This window comes from Eurypyga helias, unplaced genomic scaffold, assembly GCF_000690775.1.
Source record: "Eurypyga helias isolate BGI_N326 unplaced genomic scaffold, ASM69077v1 scaffold7865, whole genome shotgun sequence".
Taxonomy (NCBI): domain Eukaryota; kingdom Metazoa; phylum Chordata; class Aves; order Eurypygiformes; family Eurypygidae; genus Eurypyga; species Eurypyga helias.
Window position 1 is genome coordinate 24,451 of NW_010251997.1, and position 20,951 is coordinate 45,401.

At 45.0% G+C, this 20,951-nt stretch overlaps 1 protein-coding gene across 1 annotated transcript in view; it reads left to right on the forward strand.

Moving 5' to 3' along the window:
* The first annotated feature begins 1,758 nt into the window (after positions 1–1,758).
* The window catches only part of SH3PXD2A (SH3 and PX domains 2A), a 29,788-nt gene continuing 10,595 nt past the window's right edge, over positions 1,759–20,951 (forward strand). Inside the window, 4 exon segments of the mRNA XM_010152193.1 lie at positions 1,759–1,846; positions 3,777–3,890; positions 8,320–8,403; positions 19,880–19,997. Of these exon segments, the coding sequence (XP_010150495.1) occupies positions 1,759–1,846; positions 3,777–3,890; positions 8,320–8,403; positions 19,880–19,997 (404 nt within the window).

Sequence of the window (20,951 nt, forward strand, 5' to 3'; positions counted from 1 at the left end):
GCCAACCAAAGGGTCAATGTACGTGGAGGGAAAACTGCACTCCTACGTTAAAAATTCATATTCTTGGATTAGTATAAGGCAGGATTTTGGGTAATGCAGCAAAGCTCGAGCTGAGTTTGGTCTGGGTGCAGTGGCTGCAACTCCCTGCGTGCTTTCTGTGAGGCCCAGACTCCCTTAGAACCCTCATCGGGGATGGGGTCTGAGTCTCAGTCTAGACGTCTATGCCACATCAACTTCAAAGTTGCTTTTTTTTTTATGCCTGAGAGATAAGGGCATCTGTAAGAGTTAACTCAAGCTGTAAAGCACTACCTAATTTTTACAGATGGTGTGAGTGCAGGAGTGAACCTCAGACTGCCTTGGCAGTGCACAGAGATAACTTTACATAATTCCCTGCAGATGTTGCTGCAGAATGGTTTTAATAATGAATTGTGAAGCCAAGCTCAACTCCAGTGTAGAGAGAGAACTCAAAATAAATGCAATGTTTTGTTCTCTTTCAAAAGCAAGTTTTCTAGCAACGTTTCTGTGCTTCTCTGGGTTAGGAAAGATGGCAAGGGAGGCGACAAGAGATAGTTTGTACCATTATAGCCCTGACTTTTGGCAAACAAAGGCCAGTCTGGCTGATTTATTTGCAAACTGTGAAGCCCCATGAACCTGGAGGGGGGAACACAGTGTGATGGGGCCAAATTGGCAGCTGCCCTAACGCTTCCAGTGAGGGAACGGTGCATTGCGAATACTTCACGATCAGCTGCGGCTGTCGTGCGTGGCCTTGTATTGTGGAACTTGTCTGCACTTCAGTCATTTTCTTCTAGGAGCGTGTCAATTCTTGCACTGTCCAGCAATGTTCTTTCTGTAGGGGTATGGCTTAGAGGTGCCATCGTAATTCAGATCTTCACCTCGTAAGGAGTGAGCCAAATCTGCAGTGTCTCCCCGGCCACTCCAAGACCTTGCACATCTTGCTTGTGAGCATCCTTTTTTGACTTCTCTGCTGTCGGGGGGTGCTGCTTGAAGTTTCTCAGGCTTCTCGGTTGTTGGAGCTGGTTGGTTGGTTGGTGGTGTGTGTTTTTTTTTGTGTTGTTTGTTTGTTGGTTTGCCCCCCCCCCCCCCCCGTGGACACGCTATTCCTATGAGCTGCATTAAAGCCTTTCTTTTTTCCTGAGAAGCAAGCTTGAAATGGGAGAAGAGAATTTCAGAGTGGGGGCTGGTTTTCACTGAACCTGGAGAGATGCTGCTGATTTCTCAGTAGTTGCAGAGCTTTCTCGTTTTATACTTTACCTATGCACATAGTTTATAAAGGAAATCTTTAGGAAGAAATGGTAGCTTTCATGACCTCTGTGGCAATTAAGAGCTTTAATCTTAGTGATGGCTTGAAGAATCAAAGCAGCTTAAAACCTCAGTTTGACTGCTACATGCTCTGACTGCATGTTGCAATGGATTTGGTTGTTACTTGACTGTAACCCACCTCAAATGTGACTTGACCTCCAACTGGTACATGGGAGCCTGCTCATAAGATGAGTGGAGTAGTGAGGTTTCCCTGCTGAGGCTTTTCAGGAGCTGGGAATGGCAGCAGGGAAGCAGTCAGATGAGGAGGCATGTGTATGCGTGTCCAGGCGTGGTGGTGAGGGGTTGCCTTTTAGCAGGGAGCCCTATTTAGGTAGCTGGAGGCTCAGCTACCCTATGGCCTCAAACACAGGACCTTAAACATGGCTCCAAAGCCATGGTGCAACTCAGTGAGCCAAACCAGAGGAGCTGCATTGCGAAATGGGCTTGCACTGGGTCGGCGTCAAGGCAGTGCGATCCAGCCCTCCAAAGACGGTTTTACCATGGTTTGAATTTGGCCCAAGTGTAGGCAAGTACTTTTTGTGCAATTGTGTTAAACTTCTTTCTGAGGAAGAGTTTACATAAACTATTCCAGTCTAATTGATATCAGCTGTAAACCAGCTTCTGACATTTTGTGCCTAATTATAAGTGTATGTTAAACTGTGTTTGCTACCCATGTTGGTACGTTACTAGTAAAATAGGAACAACCATGAAGATGTGGTTTTTGAAACGGTCTGGCAGATGCTGCGTGTTCACTGCTGTGGGCTTCGTGGCAGGAGAATCCACCTCCTGCTGAGGGGGAATAACTAAATTTAAACTTTCCAACCATGAGCCTTGTGAAGCAAAGTTTCCAAACCTCTGCTGGGCCAGAAAATGGAAAGCCATGTCTGAGTGTTGAGAGTAAATAAATAGAGCTACCTAGCAGCTGTGGCAAGTGAGGGGTGGTTTGCTTGGGGCACAATGTCTCCCAGCCACAGGCCCCAGGGGGGAAGACAAGGGTTTGTAACTACTGTCCTCTGGTAAAATCTTCCATGACAGGATTTGGAACAAACTTGGGTGACTTTTAGCATAACACTTGAGCATTGTTTCAGCTGGTTTCTGGGTTTGTGGTTTTTTTTTTTTTTCCTTAAGAAGTTGTGTGGTGCATGGTGGCAGAGCCCCTTGCGGGGCCCAGGGCTTCAGCCTCCCAGCTATGGGAGGGCTGCATGGCCATCACACAACTCAAGGCTTTGCCCCACAATACATTAACTCATTTTTGTGACCCCTCTTTTTACAGACCAAGCTGGCTTGTCCCTGCCTCTGGTCATTGCAGACAGGCTTGGGAGTCTCCTATGGAATTTGTTGGGTTTATGACAGTTATTAAAGCCTGTGAATTGTTTTGAGGTGCATGTACAGAAATAGCCATTTTCTCAACTCCCTTTTGGGAATCTGAAAGGCTGATGTTGAACAATAGTTTGTATTGTTCTGACAAAGCAATTTGCATTTTTGGGGGAGACTGGGAGATTGTGGGAAACAGAAATGGTTTACCTGCTTGGCTTTTTATTGTCCTGTATCTTTAACCCTGACCTTACCTGGATGGAGCAGAATGTAGTTATGCTCATATCTGAGCAGCGAGCTCTTGGGTGAGTTCTGTCTACATCTAAAACAGTGGAGGATTCGATAAATCAATGTAGCCAAGCAAGAAAAGAGGCAAGGGTAGTTATGGTTGGGATGCATGTAACCTAAAGATGGCTCACCTATGATTGTATTCATGCATTTGTGAATGTGACCTAAAGGTTAGCCGTATAGTTGGTAGAAACCAGTATGTTCAGGTAGGGAGGCAAATCACTGGTGCTTTTGGCCTGCAGTCATGTTTCAGTTTGCTTTTCTCTCCCATTTCTGTTCTGTGCAGTGCTTTCCAGCTTCCCAGGGCACTGAATTCAGGTCATGTTTGTTAATACTGGCTGTGGTGCCAGGTGCTCTAGAAGCACTTACTTTGTATCCCATTCTGAAATCTGTACCCTTCTACTACAGTCTTTCCAATTCCCATCTTTTGACTTCCATGATACTTCATAATAGGATTTAGGCAATGTTTGTGCTATTTCCCATACGTTCACAAACACGTATGTACGCATGCAGTGTCGTTATAGTGTAGATGTATGTGTTGCAAGACTTACTTTGAGGAACTGAGTTGGAGAACTCAAATCAGATGTCATGGATAGACTTCAGGTTTAGAATAAGCTGATGTTTGCTCCATGGCAACCTTTTTCACATGAGGCTTGCTTGTGCACTTGTTTACCACTGTGAGAAATCTGATAGAAATGGTATAGTAGGACTAAACCCCTCTTTTTCTAGGAGGCTTCAGAATAGCTCAAACCTTCAACAAAGCTGCTGACTCTGTGCTGCCTTCTCAGTAGCATCTTGCTGTTCTTGTTACTCTTAAATGTTGACTGAGCCACCTCTTTTACTTCTTTTTGTAGGTTGGTGGTTTGTGAGCACAGCAGAGGAGCAGGGCTGGGTCCCTGCTACGTACCTGGAATCCCAAAATGGAACCAGAGATGACTCTGACATCAACACATCCAAACTTGGGGAAGGTATGGAAAGCTTTTTTTATTGTGGAGGGGGAAACTGATATTCACTTGCTCTTGTCTTCTCCTCTAGAAAAACACTGAAAACTCTTGCTGCCACTTGTAGCTGTTAATCCCGTGCAGTAACCTCTTCTCCCAATATTGTACTAGTAAATTGTTGAAGAAACTGAAGTACCATGCCTGTAATCCTTTGTGACCAGGTTGGGCTGTCAGTGTGACAAAAAGTTGAAAACCTGAAATGATGCTTATTTTAATACCCTTAAAAAGCATACAGACAACTTACGTGCAAGTCCAAGCAGTATGTTCTGATAGATGACTCTCATGTCCGCGGAAGGAGACAACTTGTGTAAAGTCTGCAAACAAGCCATGCAAGTGAGAGCTTTTAGTTGGAAGAAGATGCTTGTTAGAGCCACAGGCCATTAAAAGGAGTGAAACTTATCTTTAGTGGTTCCTTCTCGTTACAACTTGCTTCTCATTACAGTTTTTGTTAACTAATCCTTGAAACTAGTTTCACTGCTGTTTGCTGTGGTCTGTGATTGTGTGGAAAAGTAACTTGATTTGGCGTGGTCTCGTTCTGTTAAAACTGAGATGCCATTTGTCATGTATATGTATTTAGCTGTGCTGGCTTTTGGCTAAAGATGCTTAATTCAGCTTCCAGAAACGGAATAGTACAACCTCACATGTTCCTCTGTTCCATTATGAAAGACTAACCACATCTTAATGGACTTCTCATGTAGCAGCTGTGTACAAAGGACACTTTTATTATGACTTGCTACATTCTGATGAATCTCTTGCTAAATTTCTAGGTGCTCTTGACGTGACACTTATGTAAAATGTATGTGGAAACTCAGCTGACCTTTCCTTAGCACAGACAGGAGGCTTAGATGTGTTGGGGTGACCATCTGCCCATTAAGATAGCACACAAGCAAAACACAAGTTTGTGTTGGGCCCCAAGGGTGACATCTGTGGCTTATTGAAATCTTTGGCTCTGTAGCTCATTTTTCCCTGCTCAAAGCTACCCATATCCTGGGTCACTTAGGGTTTGAGACAGACTGGCTGTAGAGTGGTAAGGCCGGGAACCAGTCTGGTATGATGCAATGTCTTAGCCAATGCAAAAGCAGTTAGCAAAGTTTCTCTGTTAGTAAAGAACAAAAACTTACTGCTCTTTCAGAAAAGAGTTGAAGAATGCCTTGTCTGTTGGTCTGTAGCTTCCTCCCTTTTCCTGACTCTTAAATATGGTGCATGCTTGACAGCCTTATTGCTTAAACTGCTTTCCTTTCAAGCTCTCCTCCACCTTTCATCTTGCCCTCTGGGTGTACACTGCACGGGGCTTTTGCCACACAGCAGTCTTTCCTGGGTAATGGAAAATCTATCAAATGCTCCTTATCTTCTTCCTCTCTGTCCTCTTTAATCCACTACACTGCTCTCCTCAGCTGTGGTCAGCAGTCATGCTCCCTGCCTTACTCCAACTCCAGATATGCTGAAACCTGAGACTGTTTTTCCCTTTCTGTTCAGTTCCATCTCAGTGACAAATCTAATTGCATTACCCCCGCAGCTGCTTTGATGTGCCCCCGCTTTCGCTTGCTTTTCAGTAACTCTGGTTTCTTATTAACAGCATAAGCTGAGACTTCTTTTGTTCTTTGTTCCTGTGTCGTGTGTCTGTCACCCCCCCCTCCCACCCCCAGTTTTTCTTTACTTGGGCTATTCTTCTAATAATTATTCCACAAGAGGAAAGAACAACTCAGATTAACTCTCTAAAGAGAAGTGTGTGGAAGGGAACATACACAGCAAACTTGCCAACACGCTCTTAGTAGGCAGGAGAAAGGGGCTCCAGTATAACTGAGGAGGAAGGCACTTGAAGTGGATTAGGTGCCCTAGCCCCTAGATTTAGAGTTCATACAAGTTTCATAGTGACTCCTGGAGATGCTGACTTCCTGCAGCTGGGCAATCTGCACTCTGCCTACGTTGAAATGGCAGAAACACTAATGTGAGGAGCTTTCTGCATCAGCTTCTTGCCCCTCTCCGTTTGCTGCAGGCCTGGAACAAGTCCACAAGCCAGGCAGACCCAGAGGTCTGCTCTGCTGTGGCAGGCCCTTGTAAAGATAAGGAGGCGCTGAATGCAACTTACTAATAACGCTGCCTTTTTCCATGTGTCTCTGTTTAAACAGTCTGCTCTCTGAGAAAGACTCAAGGGTTTCCTCCCTGCGTCTGAGCCTGCACAACATCTTTTGTCAGGCTGAGGGTAGACAGTTGACTGCTACCTGGGCCTGTGTTTAGACCAACGCCATCTCACAAGGCTTGGAAGACATTCAGAAAGCAATCTAAAGAAACATTTGCAGCTGCAGGAGCTGTTAAAGTAAACATCTTAAAATGGTCTCTGGGAAGGTTTAGACACTTGTTGATAAATAACTGTTCTGGTGACTAACTGTGGCATGACCAACCAAGTCCAAGTCCGGCATCAAACAGCAAAACTCTGTATTGATGAGGAGAAAAAACCTGAAACATCGTACCAAAGCATCACTGTGCTATAAAAGGGCTGTCACTGGGGATAGTCATGTTGTGAGGAGGGCACGGTGTGGTGGATCTGTGACGCATTGTGTTCACGGGGTGCTCCTGGAAGGCTGAATCCTCCAAACTCTTGGTGTAAGCTAGGAGCTGTGTGTGACTGCTCTCAGTGACACCTCAGGCAAAGTTCTGCCCCTTCCACACCCCTCCTTCCTGCAAGCCTTTAAGTTTGACATCTTTCACTGCCGCCCTTCTTGTACAGAAACATCTTAATGCGGGCAGCCTTGCTGTGAATTTAGCTTTAGCTTCTCTGCTATAATCTGTATGTCTAGTGAGGTGTCTTGAGGTGTCCTGTCCTCTTGTGTAGTGTTTGTGTAACTGGCAGTCTAATTTCCTGTTGATTTGGAGAAAGACACCAGTTTAAACCAATTAGTAAGAAAAACACTACAAGTAAGGAGTGAAGACATCTTCTGTGCCACCATGGGCTTCCAAGAGGATCACTGATTCTCGTTAGCCAAAACCACAGCAATCTGTGAACTTCAAACCCAGCTCCTCTGAAAGTTTGTGGATGTTCTTTGATCCACATGGGATCAAAGGGGAAGTAGAGTACCACAAACCAGACATTGTGTCTGTTCAACACTACTGACCACACCTCCGCTTAGGGAAGCAAGAGTGGGATGGGTGCAGAAGTCTGGTCTAAGCCCCTGATGGATAGAAAGGGTAAAAAGGCAAAAGCCACTTTTTGGGCAAGTTAGTAATTTTTTTACTTGTTCAGCTAATCATTCCCCAATCAAATAATTTTGCCATGCCTGAATGTCTACACAACAGTATACTTGCAGTTCTAGAAGACAGTGATGTCTGCTCTCATTAGTATATTACCCTAATGAGTGCACATAATCATAATTGATTATTAATGATGCGATATCAGAGTTTATGAACGGCCTCCCAGCATCACTAGCAAAATGGTTGGGTTTGCACCCTCGTGACAGCTGAAGTGTAACGTTTTGCATTGCTTTGGGACAGCACCAAGCACCCTTGCAGTAGCTGCCGAACTAGAGTGGAAGCCCTTGAATGGAAAAAGAGAAGTGTTTGTCTGCGTGTGTGCTGTTCACACCTTCAGAAGCAGAAGAAGGAACTGAGTACGGTTCTATATATGATCCAGAAAAGTGTCCTCTGTGCACAGCTGCTCTCACAATGCCGTTTCCATAGGTGTCTTGTCTTTATATTTTAAGCATAAATTATTGTTTCAGTGTGTAACTAATTCTCTGTTCTCATTAGTTAGCTTCTTGAGCCTGCTCAATAATTACACGGTTAGGTTTTTTGTTATATTTGTATTCAGTATATTAGAAGCTTGGATCGTGACAATTAGCTGTGGCAGTGATTGCAAGTCGTGTTGCAAGCAAGGAAATATCAGACACTTTTCACTTGGGTTCTGTTCCTGAGTGCTGCTGTTGCAAGTGAACTCCCGTAAGAGAAGCTGCCTTTTTTTCCACACACACCACACCCCCCTCCTCTCCTGTATTTTGTTTATAGTGTGATAACTTGCTTAAAGAGGGTTAGAACCCTGTTGGGTTTGATGTCATGCAATACCCTGAATACTCCGAAAATCATGCAGCCTAACTAGGAGATGCAACAGCAGTAGTTGATCTGCCCTGCCACTGCAGCCTCCTTGGCCAAGTTGTCTTCAAGTTGTGCAGCTTGTTTTGGGGAGTGTGTGTGGATCTTTTTAAGGAAAGCCAATTTGACAGTTCTAGATGGTTCATGTTGCACAGGCTCAAGAAGCTAACTTATTCCACTGTATTACATAAACTAACCCAAAATATCTGCATTCCACCATTCCTACAGTGCTTTGTCATGTTTTAGTTTTATTCCTCACCCTCCCATCGTTTTGTTTTTTTTTCTTTTTGTTTCCATCCATGTTCCAAACTAGTTTCTAAGCGACGCAAAGCTCACCTGAGACGCCTGGACCGGCGATGGACACTGGGCGGGATAGTCAACAGGCAGCAGAGTCGAGGTGAATGAATAGCTTCCTATGGCACCAGCCCCTGTGTGTCATGTTTTAGTTTTATTCCTCACCCTCCCATCGTTTTGTTTTTTTTTCTTTTTGTTTCCATCCATGTTCCAAACTAGTTTCTAAGCGACGCAAAGCTCACCTGAGACGCCTGGACCGGCGATGGACACTGGGCGGGATAGTCAACAGGCAGCAGAGTCGAGGTGAATGAATAGCTTCCTATGGCACCAGCCCCTGTGGGTGCACCAAAAGTCATGCTGCAGATTCAGCTGTTGTGTGCAGGGATCTGCATCTTCGGCGTTCTGGTGGAGAGAGGCTGAAGCTCCAGAGTTCAGATGTGGATTCTGTATAGGACAGCTTGAGGGTGTCTTGGAGCCAGGGTTAGGCACCCCACGAGCTGGTGGCTAATAACTGTGGGTAACGGCAGTCTGACTCCTCGTGCTGCTTGGGGGAGCTTACATCTGTTGTGTTTTAACTTTGGGCATATTCATACTCAGTCTTTCGTACCTCAGTGAGGACAAGTGATACTTCTAGGGCTATTAAAATGAGAAGAATGCCAAAAAGCCCTGGTCAGAGATGTGCGTACTGGAAAAGTGCTTGGTGTGGAAAGATGAAAATCGTTCCAGTTTCAGTCGCCTCTCTTCCTTGCAATCAGTGTTTGATACTAAAGGCAGACTTCTTCAGAACTTTTAAGAGCTTTTCGTGTCAGTCCTAGGTGGTTAAAAAACCACCAGTACCAACATTTCTTTTCAGCATTGCTGGTCTGGTAGTGTGGTGGAGAACACCTGGTGTTCAGAAGCTGCGTTTGGCTCAAGTCTGAGCAATCTGCCTAACCAAGCATTTCTCCAGTGCATGTGAATCACCTTACCCAGAGTAAAGGTGCCCCTTTCCCTGCTTTTTGCAAGATTGTCCAGATGTAGCATTCCTTGCACTTTAAAAAGGAAGGAGATGGTCAGAAGCACCATTTGCACCTTTAAATTTCAGACAACCTTACAGAGGGCATGGAACCAAATGTAAGTACAAGAGAAGTTTCTCAGTTGAAGAAGTGCCTTTTCCTACTAAGGAGAGAACGTACTTCTAAAGCAGCAAATCTGTCTTCTCCTGGACTCGGTGTCGGTTCTGTGTGCAGACTTGTGTCAAGCACATACACAGTCAGAAGCACCATTTGCGCCTTTAAATTTCAGACAACCTTACAGAGGGCATGGAACCAAATGTAAGTACAAGAGAAGTTTCTCAGTTGAAGAAGTGCCTTTTCCTACTAAGGAGAGAACGTACTTCTAAAGCAGCAAATCTGTCTTCTCCTGGACTCGGTGTCGGTTCTGTGTGCAGACTTGTGTCAAGCACATACACCTTTTCAGTGACCTTGTACCTCTGCCTCAGCGTATTATTGAGGAAACCAAAATAACAAGAGGGGCATTATTGACCCTGCAACAACTGCAACTACCCTCAGAAGACAAAATCTTGCCTCTCAGCTGCCAGAGACACCCTGAAGGCACAAAAAACCCTTGCAAACCCATAAGCACACGTGCTGGCTTGTGAAAAAGAATTCATGCTTATTTCTGTACCTTAGGAGTTTGGGAGCTACTTATTTTGCATTGTTAAACTCTGCCAGATTCTTCCTGGCAATTTAACGTGGAGAATTTCTGGGAACCAGTTTTCTAAACAATTTGTTTACTAGTTTAAATATATCCTTTCATATTTGTACAATATTACAAACAAAGCTCCATAAATTATTAAGCCTGCATGATCAGTCCCTTAGCGTAGGGGACTGGTAAGACTCAAAGACCGAAACTGCATTCCCAGGCTTTCCCTCTTGCACTTTTCTGCCCATCATCTGGGTGCATCTCCTCCAGACCTGCCCTCTCACCAATGCTGCAGTGTCTTCCCTGGCAGACCTCCCCACCACAGGCTCCCCTAGTCTCTTCCATCCCTGCCTTTTTCTTGCTCCCTAACAGCTTCTTCCCTATTAGGCCCAAGCAGTGCTGAGTTTTTGAGTGTGTTGGAGAACGTGATTTATCTCAAACTAAATCTTGGCACTTGAACTGGCACAAACTGCAGCATCTTTAGGTTTGGGGCACTGTCCATGGCTGAGCTGTTTCTGTAAGCTCACTCAATGCATTTCAGCCACAGATAGCCAGGCTGGCTAAAAATAAGCTCTTTAATGTCATCCAAAATGGTAGGTTAGGGAGCTCTTGCAAAAGCAGTCTTATTAGAAGTAAAGACAGTGATTTGAGTACTTGAGGACAGGTTGGAGACAGTGGCTTCGTTGGCATAGCTGTAGCCTGCACAGACACCTCTGCCTTCCAAACTGCAGTTGTTGAAAGTATGAGTCTCTCTGGGTGTCCAGCCTGCTGTTCTCTAACAGATCACAGTTTATGTGAGGTCAGGAGAGATTCTTTCTCCCTTCTTTCCCTCCCATCCCAGCCCAAAAGACTTCCAACAAGGCCAAATTTGGGTGGGTTTGTACTGAAACAACAGAATGCATGAAGTGTGCATACACACCCCCCCTTGCCAACCTTCATGTCCCTGCTCCAAAGCACAGAAGAATTAGAACTGCTCAAACAGGAGGTTGCCAGAATTGTTCAATGCAGGCAAAACAGCTTCCCCTCCCCCACTTGGCCTCTTTCTTGGAAATAAATTCAATTAAACATTTTGGCTGAAATTCTTCCCACCCAGCGATGTTCTGCTTGAGATAGTCCCTGATGTTGGAAGGGTTAGCTCTGAGAGTTCACTTGAGTTTAAAAGCAAGCTGTAAAGGATGCTTCCCTTTATGCATGGATACCACTAATAAGTATTTTTACTAACTAGATGTATAATAAAATCACTTAAAAGCCAAAACTGAGGGAATTAAACATTGTTTCTGAAGGCCAGAATTTTCTAAGTGACTTGGATATTAAAAACATTAAAATCTTGGGTGCAGAAGGGAAGGGTGTTTGCTTCCCTGTTAGACTGCCTAATGGGGGAGAATTACCAGGGGTAACATGGCTTAGGAAAGGGTAGAAATAAGCCATTTGAAGAGGCTAAACATCCCTGAACTTCAGATGTTTGGGAACAATGTTACTGGGTCTGTGAATAAGAAACATGAAAGACAAATTATTGAATATAGTGGCAGTGCCTCTATTTTTTTTTTTTTTAAGCTGAAAAATTTCCAAAGAGAACAGCTGTAGTCTGTTTTTACAAAGAGAAACAGATGACATTTGTTGCTGAACTTTTCTCTTTAAAATGGTCTGTGGTGTAGCCAGATCTAAGATTACATTGGTTTACATTTCTTCTGTAGCTGCAGAGCTTGGTTTTTTAAATGTTTTTAAATGTGGTACATTCTTCTAAACTTTGGTCTATACATTGCAAAACTCCAGTAATATGGATTGTGAGATGCCTGAACGTTTGTAGTTTTCCTCTGTCCTGGCACTTGTTAGACCCACAAGCTGCCGAGTTCATGTTCTCTCGTACTGGGTAAAATGCTAACTCTACACATGGGTTTAGTTGGAACTGCCCCTGGAAGAGGACTTAGGATTGCTTACAGGCTAACTTCATGAGAAGTCATTTGTGCTATTACAGTTTGATTGGGAGAAGTGGGAGTTTATATGCCACATATACGGCATAAGTTATTGCTGCTTTGGTTTTGTGGCCAACACTTTCAACCAGAGTTTTTAGAATGCAGGAAAGTACTTTAAAGTTATTCATATCAACAAAATAGTGACATACGGGCTGAATTTCTTCCAAATGAGCCTATTATTTAAGAGTAGCTACTAGCACAAGAAATAAGCTGGTCAATGAAAGAGTTCAAGCTAGAACTTGGAAGCTATAGGTTTTCCTACTGCTTACCTAACACAGAAAGAGCTTGATGGGGAGAGATGGATGGGGACTAGAGGAGAGGCAGCTGTGAACCCAGTGGTCTTGATACTTGAATGCCATCTCCTAGCCCAGGTGGGTCATGCTGCAGCCAGTTTTCTAGCCGTGGAAAGAGCCCTTGATGAGTGCTGGTAATCCAGCCTGGCTGCTGTGCTTGTGCACTTGCCCTTTCCTGCATCCCACCAGAGCTGCTCTGCCCTCTGGCAGCCCAGTTATTACCCACAGGACTTTTCCCTTTGGTTTCACTCTTTTTCTTGCTTGTCCTTGATGCTGGTGAACTGTCACTCGCAGCACAAGGCTGCTTTGCCGTGCTAAACCAAACCAGCACAGAGCAGCCTCAGACTTAGTGTGTTCATTCTTCCCTCCCCCCCCTTCTCTGCTCCAAGGAAAGTAGTAAATGTTTATTGCCCCTTGCTGGTTCAAGAAAGAGCATGTGCAATACAGGACTAGTTAGAAGAAACGTCATTATTGTTCTTTTCTATCTGTTGGTGTGAGGTTTTCTGTTATTTTAAAAAAAAAAAAAGTTGGGGGAGAGGGAAAGGCTGAAGAGCTCCTGTCTGCAGATGAACACACTTGATAACTGTCCACAGTTATTTTCTCTGCTGAAGTTTTAGACGAGTAAAACAAAATCCATGTTGAATTACTGCATCGCTCTCTGGAACAGCGAGACTTTTTCCAGAAGCAGGTCTGACAAAGGGGGGATGGAGCAAAGGAGTGGGGGAGGGTGAACGCAGACTGCTGACGGAGAGGAAAGTATTTTGAAAGAAAATTCTTCTGTGGTTTGGAAGATGTAGGGTTGGGGCTGTTGGATTTTGCTGAGAAATCATTAATTGGCTAATTTCTAACCCAGTTTCCCCCCTGTCCCCACCTTTACCGGCATATCAAACAAGGATAGGGTCACAGAAAGTTGGGGGCATGTACAAACACCAGCTGAGCAAAGGAAATTACTCCCTTACTTGGTTGGCTCCTGAAGTGCTGCAGATAACTTCCACACGTATTTACGGAGGCAGAAAAGAGCGAACTTATAAAATATAGGTGAGGGAGAGGTATGCAAAACGGGGCGCTTAGAACTTGGAAGCAGAAATGTATGAGTGCTGGCGCTTTGCCTGGGAGAGATGAGACTGATTCTGCAGGGCTGGAAAAGTGCATGGTATTTTAGCTGCTTAAGGGCAAGGTTCCTGTCCCAAGTAGTTTACAGCCTAAACAAAGGGAAGGAGATCTGTGCATCAAAGGAGCCTGGGCAAGTGGCAATTTGGCATGCATCTTATTAGGATGGAAAGGTTTTTCACGGTGGAAAGCGATATTTATTTGGTACTTTTAAAAGCTCTTAGAGAAAGAGTAAAACTAAGCTTGTTTGGCAAGGCAGGAAGTCAGGGTAAGTAAGGCTTATTTTAGGAAGGATTTGAGAGTTTCAGGTTATTTGATACCATGGAGGAGAGAGCCTTACTGGGGTTGATGAGGCATCATAAGAAAGGCATGGGGCTGAGTAGGAAAAGATGAAAGGATTTGGAGGAGTGGGAAATCCAAAGGGAGCAGAACATGTGAAAGTGTGCCAGTCAGAAGATATTAAAGTAAGGCACAGAACACAGGCTTGAAAATTCAGTATGGGACAACTGAATTGGGTGCATAGTGGGTAGGAGTCTGGCTGAAGTACCAGAGTGCTGGTCTACCAAGAATCTTGGGCAAGAGCAGTGTGCTGGAAGGCTGGGAAGGGAGCAAAGGAGGCAGGAGGTGGCTGTAGTGGCTGTGCAAAAGAGGTTGAAGGGCCAGATGCGGGCTCTAGCAGCAATAGTGGGTTTTGGAGATGTTGAGGAAGGGAACTGTTACTTTGGTGATAGACTAGGCAGACTCTGAAATAACCAGTGCCAAGGGAATCAGGAAGATTGAATAAGGAGGATTTGGAAAGCGCTACTGAAGTTCTACGTTACAACTCGAGCAGTAAAACCATAGGCCTGCTGTCTTTGTCAGTAAGTATAAATCCAGACAACCAGAGGAGGGACCGAGTTGCCTTCTCCAGACACCTCATAACTTTAATGTGTGGTATGTGTGTGCACGAGCACACGTGTAAAATTTGAAAATCTGGTTTGACAGATAGGCTTGGAGGAGCCTCACAGGCTGTCAAGTTCCGTGTCTTACTCTGTCAGACAGTCAGGTACAGGTCCTTCAGGAGAGAATGGAGCTTCATCTTAGTTATTCTCAGTCTTTTTTCCTATGGGAGAGGTGTGTTAAAGGCCTCAGCTTGACAGAGCAGTTATGTTGCTGGATGGATGCAAAATGGTTGTGGTGTTGGCTTGTTCTTGTTTTCTTCTCTCTTCTAAGAGCCATGGAAGGGCATTAGATGTCTGCGGCTTGTGAAGGACTAACCCATAACTCAAATACCACTGGCTTCCTTGTACCAGCTCTTGAAAATAGCATGGTTACGTACATCTGTACAACCCATATAGCTGTAAGGTAGATCATTGTACGGCTCAAAAGCTTTGTCCTGTATATAGAATGATAAAATCATGGAATGGTTTAGGTTGGAAGGGACCTTAAAAAATCATCTAGTTCCAACCCCCCTGCCATGGGCAGGGACACCTTCCACTAGACCAGGTTGCTCAAAGCCTCATCCAGCCTGGCCTTGAACACTTCCAGGGATGGGGCATCCACAGCTTCTCTGGGCAGCACACACCTCCCAGCTCGACTACAGAAACCTGTACTATGCTTGCTGGTGGGAAATCTCAATTGCTAAAAGCAGTCCTCTCAGTGTTGTGGGGTGTCACAAGGATGTGGCAACTGTCCTCTGCTGTCCACAGTTTTCCCAGTGATCCACCAGGAGCTATCTTTGTGTTTTGACCCCAACTCTCTACTGTCTATTTTCAGCAGGCTGTAGGTAGAACCAGAGTAAAACAGAAGCCTCCCTTTATTTGGGGATGAGAGAGGTTGGTGAGGAAGTGAGGCTTTGGAATAACTAGTAAACTGAGTACTGGGCTGCCAGGGTGTCTGGGAGGGCTGGGCAGAGCACAGCTACAAGTGGGTGGTATGAGTTGGGTAGTCCAAACAGTGCAGAAATTCTTGCTGTGCATGTTTTAAATAGTGTCTGTGTCCAGGGAGGGGGAGAATGACACATACTAATCCTTTCCTTCCAAGCTAAGTGGGTTGCAGTTGGATAATGCATGATGTGACAGACTTGTATCGTAGCTCTTTGCCAGACAGGCTTTGCTTCTTCATACATGCCTGGTCCCGATTTACTGGTGTGGCTGAATTTCCAGTAAAGGTATCTTTCAGTGCAGCTGGGGGAAGGGTGTCTTTGACCTGAAAGTTACAAGTAAAGAAATCCAAATGAAGTTGGCTAACTGAGCTATTAAGAGGTCTGTGGGTGTCGCACATTAAGAACAGAAGTGTCTTTATGCGATTTTCAGCAGATCTTGAAGGGGACTAGGACTCTCATCCCATTATTTCCAAAGTGTAGCCTTTTAGCTGGTGTGTGTTCTGTGTAGCATGTGGTAAAGTTTATCCTGCCTGCTTGACCTCAATGGTGAAGTTGATGTAATGAAAGCTGCAGCTGGGGAATACAAATTATACTTTTGTTTGCATTTTATTTTTTTACTAGTAATTGTTAAGTCAAAACTTAATGATTCAAAACTAAACACTTGTATTCTCTGTAGATCTGGGCATAGAACTTTGATGGTAGATCTGGGATGGTTCACCGATTTGTCTTCTACTGTTGCCTGTCATAGTATCTGAACAAAACCAGCATGATAATTCAGATTTTTCAGTGTAACTGAGAGCACTGTCTTTCTTCTGGCTGATGCTCTGCTGGATATCTTATGAAACCATTTCGCTGTGTTAAGTCTTTCCAGTAACTCTATGTATCAGTCACGAAGTGTCAAATTACTATTCAAAAGTCTTTAAGAAAAGATATCTGATATGTTGAATGCTATGTCAGTCCTCCTAAGTGACACGTCCACTGAAGGCACCACTGCTCCCTTCAGCAAATCTTAGTTTAAACAAAACATCCACTGGCTAGAGAGAATCTTTGAGAAGCAGAACAGAATTGCACCTGGTTTCAAGGGGGCCCATATCTCCAGAATATTGGTGAAGTTACAAACCTCATGTATGTTTGTGGTATCCCCTGCATCCCTAAAAGAAGCCAACCATGTGTAATCTTGGAAATGGCTGTAGTTTTTGCTGTGAAAGCACTTTGCAAGGGGAAATTCTAATGGTGGCTTCCTGTTCTTGATCTGTAGGCTTTGATGTAGGATTGCTAAACAAAAAACATTATAGGACTCATTCTGAAGTGAATTTCTAACACTGTTTTGGTTGTCTTGCTTCATGGAAGAACTTTTTTCTCTCTTCTCTTCCATTCTGTCTGCTTTTCCCTCCCTCTATGTAGGGAGAAACCAACTGAAGCTCTTCTCAAGCGTTAGTCTTGAGTTGAAAGCCACAGGCCTAAAGATCTAAGCAACAGAGGTGCTTATGGACAGACTAGAACAGTGGCAGCTCAGAAAAGCCCACCAGTCTCACCTGTGCATCCCAGTATCACAGTACTTGGTCGGGGCTCCATCCTTCTTGGCAGCTCAGTGTTTTGGTGTCTAGAGCTGGCTAGTGTCTGGGGTCATTCAGAGCCACTGACGGGTGGTATCGAGTGTGGTGCGTGCAAGTCAGCAAGGCGAGACCAGCAACACGCAAAGCAGTATTCTCAGTACTGGGACAGGGTGCTGCTCAAGAGCAGTCTCTCACCTTCTGTAAGCCTGAGCAGTGGTGACAAGCTCTGGGAAGAGGCTGAAGCCTCTCAGCTGAGGATGTGGCTTCTCCATGCAGCTGCATTTTCAATGTGCCACCTCAGCAGCATGGTCAGTCCTTCCTGGCCTGTTTAAGCCAGAATGAGAGGAGCTGGAGGATGTGTCTGCTCTTCTGCCTTAACGAGAAACTAACTGAAAGGGAAATCTAGGAGTTGGTGGCTGGGAGGAAGGCAGTAATGAACAGGTAGAGGAGCGATGTGTGCCCTCAAGTATATCTGTAGTCCCAGCAGTTGTGCTTGCAGAAGCTCCTGGCTATTATAGTAGCTTGCATGGATCTGTTGTCCTTTCCCCTGGCAAGTCACTCTTCTATATTTGGAATGAAGAGCGTGGGTTTGTGTGGAGGAGGAAGGAAGGAATTTAATGTTTGGAAGGTGTTTGCATCCTAGTTTGCAAAGGACCCTCACCCCAGACTTCGATCTCCCTTGAATGATCAGAATCAGAAATGCTTTACGGGTTGATGGGTGACGACTGTCTAAATTTCTCACACTGGAAAAGTCCTGTTGGAGCAGGAGTTTGGAAAGCTGTGTTGAAATCCAGGAGCAAGCGCCTCACTTGTGGTCTCCTACCTTGTCCTCTGCAGAAAGAGGGAGGTCACATCCTTGAAGGGTGAGACTACTCTGCCCAGCAAGGGGAGCCAAATAGCTGGCTTTAGCTGCAGCAGGTACTGTGGTTTATGTGGTGGAAAAAATAAGATAAACGGAGAAACTTTTGTTGTAGCTGTAGTGGTAAGGGTGAACTCTGATAGCCTGGGTGGCTATGGCATGGGGGAGACATGATGCAGGGGCTTCTTCCATTTCTCAGCAAACCCGTGGCTGTATTACTGTCCTGGAAACATCCCTGGAAGTGTCTGAAGCAATGTGTATCTGGACAGTGCTGCAGCTCTGTGCACCTGAACTTTCCCTTGGCCCTCTTCTCTCGGGGACAAGCTCTAGCTGCCCAGGAATCTTCTCCAGTTCAGTTTAGTACTTGGGGCTTTGCATACTGTGGAAACTGGGCATGTCACTCCTGCAGCAGCAGCACTTGAAAGAGAGGAAAAATGAGTCCACCTTTACTGAGCAGAGCAGAAACCCAACTAGGAAAACTGTCTTGTGGCTTTGAAGCTGGGTTTCATTTGTCAGGCCTCATCTTGTAGTAGAGTGTTTTTGTGGGGAAGGTGTTGTAGCCTGATGGTGCTAATCACAAACTAGCTGGAATCCTTAACAGCAACAGAACAGCTAAAGCAGCCTTCCTAGGGGAGAGCAGGAGACAGTATTTTTGTCTTGAGGCAAAGGTTTTGACAGGTTTTACCCCGTCAGAAGGATCCAAATGTGACCTGTCGAGGGAAGTTGACTTCAGAGGGGTAGCTTTGCTGAATTTTTTGCCACTGGATGCTCTGCCAACATTTTTTTTTTCCCCCTTTCTGAGGTGTGATGTCTTACTTTGTTTCAGTAAGGGGTTGGGCTTTTTTCTTAAAGTTTCCATGCTTTGCCCAGCAACAAAATGCAGTTGTGAGCCACAAAACCAAACAGATGGTTGGGTCTGCTTCACTCTCTCCAGAATAGTGTTTGCCTCAAGCTGCTGCAACCTTTCCATAGCTCCTTTGTTTTGCAGTGATCAGGAGCTCTGGATTCACTTCATTTCCTGCCCTCTACTTTGCGCTGACAACCCCGTATTTGTTCCTGGCCGTGCCTAGTTGCGACTGCCAGTAAAAAGTGCTAGGAAGGCCAGTTGGGGTGCGCCTTATTGCCTGCCTGCTCTGCCCTTGATCCAGCTACAGAAACTCATGCTGTTCCATGCACTGTAGCTTGGGTTCAGGAGAGGGGTTTGGTAACGCTTTGTCTGTCTGGCATTGCAGAGCAAGGCTAGTAATTCAGGTTTTCAGTGCCAGTTGTAATTTTTTTTAAGCTAACAGAGGAAAAGGTTGACCTTGAGTGTGATGGAAATGCTGCGGTAAATGACTCCTGGTGAGTGGAGGAAGATGCTGTGAAAGTGTCTGTGTGTCTGTTCTGCTCTGCTCATTGGCTTGCTCTCAATAAGTCTGTTCACCTCTGCCCAGCTGGGAATGGGATAGCTGCTGGAGGTGAATAGGGATGCTAAGTTTTTGGCTCAAATACCGTACTTGAAATCTAGCCCGCACTTCTGAAGCACGTGTCTTAGTTCTGGCCCTCCTCTACCACTGCCACCCATGTCTTTCTCGGGAGTGAGGTCTAGCCAAAGTATGTTTGCAGAATGCTTCCCAACCCATGAATGCACGATGCTGTGTGGTCTCCCAGTAAATGCAAACCCCTTATGTTCTTTTGTCACTTTTTCTAATACTGTTTCAAGCCTGTTGCTGTAGACCTACGCTGTTCAAAAGGTGCAAGGAGAGCAGGGTGATGGAGTTGGGGAGGATCAGTCCCTCTCAAGATGCAGGGCTCGGGTTTCAGTAACACAATGCTTCATGCAGCCATGTGCGTGTTCAGAAGAGCCAACTGGCTGGAGCTCCCGCGGTGACGCTTGGCTGATTTGGCAGCCGGGTTGATTCTGTCAAGTTACGGTATGGGAGTTAAGTCCAGCTTCAAATACTCTCCCTTACCCGCTTGAGGAACTTGGAGGGGGGCGGGAAGAAGGGGGAGAAGCTCTCTGGGGACTCTGTGTCATTATTGGCATGGAAACACTTTGTGATTATCAGCAGCAGGGTAGTGGCAAGGGGCTGATTATCTGTCATGTCGTCAGCATAAATAATCAGTGGGCCCCTGAGCTGGGCTCCGCCTGTTGTAATGGCTCCACGTAATCACGGCATAGCAGTTTAAAAGCAAGCAGAACAGAAAACCAGCTGGACTAATTCTGACCCTAACTGATGTTGCCTTTTCTCCCTTCACTAGAAGAGAAATATGTCACTATCCAGCCGTACGCCAGCCAGGGGAAGGATGAGATTGGGTTCGAAAAAGGGGTCACCGTGGAGGTCATCCAAAAGAACCTGGAAGGATGGTGGTACATAAGGTAAAGAAGCTGTGCAGCCAGATTGCTGCAGAACCTGTGGCAATGAGCTTTTCTGATCATTCACTTTATGTTAGCATTTAATAATTCTGTGCCTGGGCAAAGAAGCCCAAATTGTTCATAATGCCTCTTGAAGATATGTAAAAAAAAAAGGCTGAGACGATACAATGGTGATTAAAGTCACACTGCAGTGTCTGCAAAAGCTGTGGACCATTCCAGTGGGGAAATTCCTGAACTTGTAGATTTATTTTTTTCCTTCCTTCAAGTTAAAAGCCCGTATCTGAGTTAAGATCTGTGAGACCTAACAAGGCTTTCGGTTGTATGTAATTTTAATGTGTTTCCAGTATAAGAGCTACTCTGCAACACGTTTAAATCTATTTATAGCAGTGCTGAAAGGCTGATTGTGATCTCTTGAGCTGTTTGGTGCAGGTGGTGCTGTTCTCAGGGTTGTAAGAGATCAGTTTGCTGGGTATATCCCACTTCCAAACTTAGTGATGGTTTCAGCTAGTTTACCTGATTCCTGCCTGTCCACATTAGATATCCCTAATGCAAAGGGACTGGATTCCAAGGGCAGGTGAAGTTATCACCACATATCAAACTTTGTGTTTGAAATAGCAGTGTGTTTGAAATAAAGGAGACTGTGGTTTAAGAATCCCCTTTTCAAATGCTTATGGGGAGAAGGTAGGGTAGCTATGTCTAGGATAGCGATACAGGGTGTCAGAATGAGTACTTCATGAGAGCTTTCTCCATCTAGGTTTAAGCAACACTCAAGTTTTAGTGCTCTTTCATGATTCTACCTCGTTTTGTATCTGTGTGTGAATCCAGCAGTGCCATTTCTCTTTAAAAGATGTGATACTACAGGTAGCTTAAAAACAGAGGTTTATCTTTTAGGCAGTGCAAAATGTCTCGTGTAGTCCTCTTTTTCCATTCAGCCTGTAATTATAGTGATTACTCTTT